We start from the raw sequence: 8689 nt of genomic DNA on the forward strand, positions 1-8689 counted from the left end.
TGGATGCTGGTGTAAGGGTCTTCAGAGGTTCAAAGACCAGGTATAGTAATACTACGTAGTATAGATGGCAGATAGTAATTACGAGAGAAAGAGAGATAAATGGTCATGCACTCAGCAGTCAGCACGTCTACAGGCATTACAACATATCTGTTGCGATTTGATTTTTTTTTTTTTTTTTTTTTTTTTTTTTTTTAAGTAAGGAGAATGCATCTTATTATATCAAAAGTTCACTTTGGTCCATCCCATCAGACTTCGCAAATAAGGCTCCTTAAAAGAGGGAAGGATAATGAAATCCTCACCAATGAGAGAATTCATCCCACAATCTAATGGTTGTAAATTTGAATAGAAATGTTTGGTAAATACTACGGAGTAGTTGTTAATTACTAGTTGTTCAGACAAAATGACCAATTAGGACATTGAAATAATTTATTGTTAGTCAAATACTTTTGTTGATAATAATAGAGTTATTGTTAGCCAAATACTGCAGGAACAAATTTATCTTTGAGCGGGCTTCTTTTAATGCGGTAGAGGTTGCAAGAGGGTGGGTAACCTGGTGCGAGAAAGCAATGAGTACGCAGGGAAAGTGTTGGCTAGAGCTGCTCCTGTTGGGTGTCCTTCTGCTAGGTCTTGGGGCCGTCCAAGGCAGTGGTGTGTGAAGGTCAATTGTGATGCTCATTTGGGTGTAAAAACTGGCTAGGCATTGTGATCAGGGATGAGCATGGTGCTGTGATTGTTGCAGCTGTGCGCCAGGAACCTGCTGGTTGGGGGGTGGAAATAGCAGAGGCAGCGGCTTGTAGATTTGGCTTGTTGGTAGCAAGAAGGCTGGGCTACGACAGAGTGCAACTTGAGAGTGATGCCATCAACGTGGTGAAGGCTTTCAAGAACAGATCAGTGGGCTTCTCCCCTATTTATTTGCTTTATGATGACATTATTAGCTTATCTTCCTGTTTTAGTTCCTTTTCTTTATCTCATGTCAAGCGAGCAGGTAATACTCTAGCACATAATGTAGCAAGATGGGATGCTAGGGGTTGTGATGAATTTGTTTCTCTCGGTCCTTTCCAGCCTAACAACTTTGGCCGAAATTGACCTATTTTAATGATATTCGCTGCTTGGTTTCCAAAAAAAAAAAAATAATAGAGTTATATGGTGATTTTATTGGATACTATATAAAATTATCAACAAATAATAAAATAAAAATAAAAATTCTATGTGTAATTATTTGTTTGATTTACAAATGAACCATCATTTACTCTCATCCGATCCTCTATGTCAGTGCAGATCAAGGTCAAAAACTCACAAGTGTAATTGAGTTCAATATTCTTGCTCCATAGTTATACTGCATCCGGGAAACGTAAGTCGACAGGGCCAGGACCTAAAATCCCCTTCTGATCACTGATCTTGCCAAGACCAGGAGGCGGCTCTGTTGTACCATTAAGATCATCGTCTCTCCAAGCAGTCCCTTGCCATTCTCTCTGTAACATGAAACCACCAGGTGACCATGAATGATGCCACAAAATAGCCGATCATGCTAAATCTATCAACCATGAAAAATTATCATTTATATGGAAACACAACTTACACAACCATTCAGGACTACACCCATTTATCCACCAAATGGCATCCTACAATTCCTTAATAACTTTTCTCCTAATGAGTTCACAATCAAAAGTCTAACTTTAACAATCTCCTGAACCTAAAAGTCACTCCTATGAAATAGTATTGTACTTGCCTCATCATAAATATGAGGTCCATCCGGCAACACGGGGGTTGTAATAGGAGGAGCCATGTCTGGATCGGGCTTTCTAAAAATAAATGTTGTATATAAACCTGAATGGAAAACGTTAAAGCTCGAATAAATATAATAGTTATCCAGGCATAATGTCAACAGAAGACAAGTATGAAAGAGGAAAGATAAAATTCATCACCTAACACATCATAAGAGCGAGGAACAAGTCTTCCACGAGGATCCACCAGATTCGGGCCAAATTTTAAAATTAAACTTCCAAACTGAGCTCTGTCACAAACAGGAAGATGCAACACAAGGCAAAATGAAAAAAAACTAGAGGAGTCGTGAAAAAATTATAAAACAAGCCAGATAGTCAGATTTTTTCACATCGTGAAGCTGAAACAAGATAAATGAAGATGACATGGCAGCAATTACAAACCACCTAAAAGGCCATTGGCTGTTACCAAAAACATATGAAAAGCACAAGGGACAGCTAATGAGTCATGAATACTATATGAAATCTGAATTAAGTCTCTATTTGTCGATGTATACTTCCTCAACCAATGTCTTTGAAAATAGATATTAAATTATTTCACTTGTTTTCCTATTGCTCTTATATGTGGCTCCATTATTTCAAGACACAACAACAAGCACTTGTTTTTCAACAGCAACAACAACTCTGACAAAGAAAAAAGGACATAATAAGATAACCAGTTGAAAAAGTTTAAAAAAAGGAGTGTAAAGTGAGAAAAAGAAAGAGATTCTTTCAAAAGACAAAAATAAAATAAATAAAAAGGGGTAAAATAGTTTTGCAAGTATAACACAGTATCTTACAAAAAAATAAAATTATGAGATTCCAAGGAGGGACAAGAGGGGAGGGGCAGGGGTGCAAACTAGCTGTAATTGTACCTGTTATCATCATAAAACTCGGTTAAATTCTGAATCTCTACATACTCAAGACCAGCTTCTCTAGCCAACCTGAGGTCAAAACAACCAAATTAGTTAGGGTCTTAGGGATCTAAATCAAGCTGTCATCCTCCACGTTGTAAGACTGCGGTTAGGTTTCAATTGGCACAATAAAAAGAAAGAGATCGGTGGACATTGCTGGACTATAGTGTCCACCACCCGCCCCCACTCCATCCCCCCCCCCCAAAAAAAAAAAAAAAAAAAAAAAACAGAATATCAAAAATAAATAATAAAGGGCCGGTCAATATGAAGTAAATATTGATAATTAGCTTAGTTGCCAAAAATCTACCTGATAAAGCTTGGGAAATGAACTAGGCAATGTGTTTCTGCAGAGTTATCACTAGCAAACTTCAGCTGGTATTTCTTTCCAAACAAGGGGAACCTATATAATTAGAATGATGAATAAGTCAATGACAGAAGACATATTTTCTTCATTTTCTACAAACCAAAAAAGAACAAGGGCAACTTTCTTTTCGTTTGTATTAATAAGCAAAACTAAACAAGCAAACAAAATCATCATTATTTAGGCATACTTTTCTTCCTCCACTTCAAAAGTAATCATGTAGCTCTCTGATCGAATGCAATTTGGTACAATGTTCGGCTTCATTCCACCACTTTTGTTGTGGTATGCTTCAACATTTTTTTGATACTTTGCCCTGTAGTGAAATCAGCAAAGTACAAGAAATGCTAAGGATATATAACCAACAGTTGGAAGAGGCTCATATAGGCAAGAAATATTGTAATCACACCTTATGTTTGTGCAAACAATCATTTATAGAAGAAAAACAGGATACCTATTTGATTTAAACAAAAAGGTTTCAATTCTAATTTTACAAAAGAGCATCATTGTAATCACAAGGAAAAAGAGGGTGACACAATAGCAGTAAAAATACAAAAGGAATTTCTAGAGAAAAAGAAAAGAGGACCTCTGCAAGCATAACTTCATACCATATCATGGAGGAGTCAGGAGTGATTCCTAAAAAGTAACCCCCTGGTTTCAGCAAAGATGAAACATTACGCAGAAGAATCCTTGCTCTCTCTTCAGATGTGAAGCATATCTGCAAAACATGTAAGATGTAGCTAAAATCAAACAAAAAATGCTAAATTGTGCTTAACCAATCTCAAAAACCAAATTTCAGGTTATAAACCTGTAAATGCTGCATGCAGCAAACAATATCAACTGCATTGCACATGTCCAGCAAATGTGGTTCCAGAATTTCCTATCAAGGTGATCAAAGATCAGAAAATTTCATATAAAGATATTATAACTAAAGCAAGAAACTTTAACTTCTACTACTACCATTCTACCAATTACAGCACACAGCAAAGGAAAAAAAAAACATTCAGAATATTAATAATGATAATCAATCTGTATGATCAGGTACATTTCAGACTATGGGCTTCTTTCTTGATAATGTAACAAAGTTTCGATTAAATAATTTCATATTAAATCTTTAAAAAGAAGACTGAATTGTAGTCAGCACTACTCAGCAAGAAATTACATGGCGAGAAAATATCAGCACAAAGATATGATTCATCTGGACATTTTTAGCAAATATATACGCGGTTACCAGAAATATTAAGAAGAAAACCCACATGACACATATACAAGAAGGATTTTATTCCTTTATAATCCCATTCTTAGAGAAGTCAAACTTCAGTTATGAAGAAAACCCCAATCAGTGAATATTATCACAATTTTACTTTATAAAAATAAAATGAGCTTACTTCTTCCCCAGAATAAATCACGCGCTAATCACTCATAGAGATTAAAAACAAATGTTCCACTACATCAGAAAAACAACTTATCTAAATTTTTAAGCCCTTTAATTCCCCATCCTGATTTTATTCTTCATAAGTGAACATGGTTGATCAAGGGAATGCATTCCAAGACTAAAAAAAAGTACACCTCTAAAGTAGCCTTGTATATATCAAGTCTATTGTATGAGTGTAGAACATTTTATGCAATGTGCATGGTACACTTTCAAGAATTAATGGGCTCACCTAATTGCCTATAGATAGACTCAGGATTAATTTGTACAACCCATCCAAGTCTTGTAAGCATTCTTGTCAAGTAATAAAAACTCTTTGTTCTACAACACTTCCAGAGTTCCAGCACACAAATCAATCCCTTAGAACATCTTGTCTAGATAAGCATCGAAAATCTTTGAATTGAAACGAAAAGCAAGTAAGCAGCATGTTTGACTAGCAACAAGGTAACCAGTTGAAATGCAACATGGGAAGTTAATTTGTCAAAAGTACACCTAATAAAACATGATCTTCAATTAATATCCAAGTTCAACAAAGATTATTTACAACAGAAATTTACTTCCAATCAATTAAGAGATCATTGTGGAGAATAACATAAAAATAAATAAACATATCAAGTCTCGTAACATCAGCATATCCTTAGTATATAATACAAATTGTAACAAGGCTAAAGAGAAGAGAGAATTACTGTGCAAGGATCAAGCTCAAAGAACTGTGAAGTATATGCTTTACGCTGACTCTCCCACGCCACTTGAACTTGGCTTACTCCAGAAGTTTCCACATCTTCAAAATTCAAAATTATTGATTCAAATTAATGCAACCATTAGTAGTAAAGAGAAAAAAAAAATTGGCAATGCGAAAGAAATTAGATACCAATCCCAATGTAATGACCAATTAGAGCATCATCAAATTTCTCCACATCTGGTACTTGGCCACAAAACAACTCGCACACCGTAGCATAAGGGAATAGAAAGATCTTGAATAGAGCAGTTTTAGCAAAGTCAAAGAGACGCTGGTGGGTGTGAGAGGTTTCCACTGTTGTAATCTTAGGTGGAACTGCTGCAAATCCCGCCATTACGTTGTCCAATGTCACACACTTTAATTAGGCGCCCGTTTCAGGGCTCTCTCACTACCCGTAAAATCGAAAGTACTCGATACACGAATAATCGTTTTATGCAACCGATGTACCCTACAAGATAAAACCAAAGCAATTACTCGATAACTCGAACATACTAAATACAAGAATAATCATTACTATACAACCATTGTACCCTGCAAGAAACTCCCACAAATGAATGAACATATAATATACAAGTATGATTTTAACAGAAAAACAAATAGCAAAACCATTTCACCTTGATAAAATATACTAGTACAAGATACACATAAATTTATGAACATGTAAATCATAATGCAATGTGATAATCATTACATTTCATTTGATGATTTTGACATAACACAGCTTACAATCTTTGCAAAAAGTATTTAAAGAATGAACTAAATAAGTGGTATTAATAATATCTACTACAAACAATCCCTAAATTAAGCCTAAACAATCAACCATTCTTGAGATACACATCATTCAACTAAAGCATTTCAGTTTCAAAAGAACTAAAATAAAACCTAATAATGAATGTTAAAGACAGATTAGCAAGAATAATTTCAAATAATTAATTCAGTTGGTGTAATTCAAATGCTGAAAATCAGTAAAATTGAATCAAAAACCCTAAGAAAGATGGAACAGAGAGAGAGTAAGAGGAAGTGAAGCGTTTACCAGGTGGTTGGGTGGTTATCGCCGGTTGTTTTCCGGCGCGACGGAGAAGTATTAAGAGTGGAGAGGGTGCGAGAATTTGAGAGGAAGAGTGAGTTAAGACAGAATTTTTTTTTTTTTTTTTTTTTTTTTTTTTGAACGTGACTTAAGACAGAACTCTTCGGTCATTTTTCCGAGTCACACTTTTTTTTTTTTTTTTTTTTTAATTCTACAATATAACCCGCTACTTTTTGAAATTTTATGTTGTGCCCTTACATTTTCAAACTTCTATACTATAACCCCAAGGTACAATTAGTAACCACGATGTAACCTTGTCGCCAAGTCTTCGTTAACAGGGTTCCGTTTATTATTATTGAACTATTGTTTGGAGTGAGTTGTTAAGTTTGGGGGGGAAGTTTCCCTCCAAATCAATAGTTCTCCCCTCCCCCTTTAAATTTCCCCTCCCCCTTTTCCCCAATTTATAATTTTTAGGTTGTCAATTTGTTTTCTCTCTCATCTTCATCCTCTCATTGCCCCTTTCCCAATCATGTCATCTTCAACCTCTCGATGCTCCTTTCCCTCAAATTCGTCTTGTTCGTTGGAGTTTGTCAGCCCTCGATGTTGGCGCAGACCATAGAAGCTTGCGAAGTTGAAGATCTCAAGCACAAATCGCAACCCAGGAAAGCATTTTTCAAGTGCAATGAGTGTGGATTCTTCAAGTGGCTGGACGAAAGTGATATTTTGGGGCTTGCTATGATGAAGAGCAATAATGAGATAGATTCAGTGCTTTTGCAGTTGGCAAAGTTTATGTCTTATTTTAGGGAAATAGTGAAAGTTGGAATTTTTATGTATGTTTTGCTAGTTGTGATTCTGTTGTTAAAAAATGGGGCAACTTAATTGTAATTGCCATGTTAAATTGTGTCTTATTGTAACCTAAGTTAATTATATGAAACAAAATAAAGTCTTATTTGGTAACTCTGTTTTTTTAAAAGCATTTGTTTCAAATTAAAAAAAACCAAAACAATATAACAGCAAAGGAGGCTAGATTAGCATATCTAAACATCAAGCATTGTTTACAAAAAAATTCCCCCTCAACTAAGTAACTAGTATAGTTTGGTAGTAAAAAAAGCACCCCCATTTACATTTAATCCCTAACCATTTTAATCATGTTTATGCCAAAATAATTACAAAAGGGCTGCAACACCAAATACATCAATTTATAGCATGGATAACCTATGCAAAATTTTCTGCCTCTTTGGACTAATGCTCTGGTCAAAGTCCCTGCTTGGTGGTGGTTGAGTAGAAGCACCAGCTTTTGCAGTTGATGCTCTACTGCTCTGTCTTGTTGGCTGGCTGGAACTTGCTCTTGGAGCTGGCATCCTCCCACTTTCTCTAGGTAGCGGCTTGCTTGAACTTGGAGTATACAATGGCTACCGTGATCTCTCCCTTGTTAAATTTTGGCCTGTTGTACAGTTGTTGATCATAAGGTCAATTAGGTTGGTGTTAGTTTGCTGGGCCGAAGGTTGTTATCTTGTTGACCCTTTCCCTTTGGCATTCTTGGTGGGTTCCTTCCCTTGTTGATGCATCGACTCTTTCTTAGTTGCCCCTCTCTTGCATGTAAGAGTATTGTGGTCATACTAGTTGCACTTGCTGCATTTGACAGTGGCACTTCTCTTCCCTTTCCTTTGTTCTCCCTCTTCTCTTCTTCTATTCCTAGAGGGTCTGCCTACACTCCTCTTGATTGGTGATGGCAACAATTTTGGGTTATCCATCTTTAGCCATTGCTCTTGATCTGGCAGTGGTAAAATGTTGCCACTGTAAGTGGCCTTGTACCTAGCCACTGAGTACCATTCACTGAAATAGTCAGTTGGTTCCTTTCCAGCATCCAGCAGAGCCCTCATTCCATGCTTATATGAAATACCACTTATTTTCCATCTTCCACAAACACAACTCCTTGAGTTCAGTGAGACAAGCAACATGATTTTCCCATCTGAGATCTCATACTCTCCCCTTCCAGCTAGGTATGCATGGCAAGATCTAGATTCTTTAATTAGAACTCTAACCCTTTCCCTGATGTTAGGATAAACACCTTCAACCCATTCCTCACTTTTTGGTTGGCTTGTAGCATGCCTCACCATAGCTATCCTCCTCACACCTGCACACATAGATACACACAGTTACCACTTGGTGAAAAAGGAGACATTACTAGTTGGAGAGTTTGATTGTTCACCTTCTAAAAGTGTTAGAATGGGGTAGGATCTGTCCACACCAATTGTACTGTTGAAGCTTTCAACAAAATTGTTGGTGTTTTCATTATAGCACATCTGGGGATCAAATCTCCACCTTATCCATCCTTGTAGAGGCCCAATGTCTAACTGCACCTAAACCAACAAGTCCTTAAAGCTTGATCAGTGCCTTCCTAAAGTTGAACTCAAAATAGGCATTTATCACTAACCGAAACACCTTATGCGTCAACA

At 36.4% G+C, this 8689-nt stretch overlaps 1 protein-coding gene across 1 annotated transcript; it reads right to left on the minus strand.

Annotated features, from left to right (window-relative positions):
- On the minus strand, window positions 1–6672 carry LOC110716942 (mRNA cap guanine-N7 methyltransferase 2-like). The gene is made up of 11 exons (XM_021895592.1): window positions 6237–6672; window positions 5336–5651; window positions 5151–5245; window positions 3841–3912; window positions 3641–3750; window positions 3226–3348; window positions 2982–3074; window positions 2636–2704; window positions 1926–2014; window positions 1730–1827; window positions 1–1472 (listed from the first exon to the last, which is right to left on the minus strand). Exons 2-11 carry the CDS (start codon window positions 5535–5537, stop codon window positions 1332–1334), a joined length of 1092 nt encoding a protein of 363 aa, XP_021751284.1. The 5' UTR covers window positions 5538–5651; window positions 6237–6672; the 3' UTR covers window positions 1–1331.
- Window positions 6673–8689: the final 2017 nt, after the last annotated feature.

The sequence above is a fragment of the Chenopodium quinoa genome, unplaced genomic scaffold (assembly GCF_001683475.1).
Source record: "Chenopodium quinoa cultivar QQ74 unplaced genomic scaffold, ASM168347v1, whole genome shotgun sequence".
NCBI classification, from domain to species: Eukaryota; Viridiplantae; Streptophyta; class Magnoliopsida; order Caryophyllales; family Amaranthaceae; genus Chenopodium; species Chenopodium quinoa.

Excerpts from the sequence above, each read along its gene's own strand:
- LOC110716942 (XM_021895592.1), bottom strand. The coding sequence starts at position 5,537 with ATGGCGGGATTTGCAGCAGTTCCACCTAAGATTACAACAGTGGAAACC. Across the intron at positions 5,246-5,335 it reads TGGTCATTACATTGGGATTG|ATGTGGAAACTTCTGGAGTA; the intron begins GTATCTAATTTC and ends TGAATTTTGAAG. Across the intron at positions 3,075-3,225 it reads TTTGAAGTGGAGGAAGAAAA|GTTCCCCTTGTTTGGAAAGA; the intron begins GTATGCCTAAAT and ends CTAATTATATAG.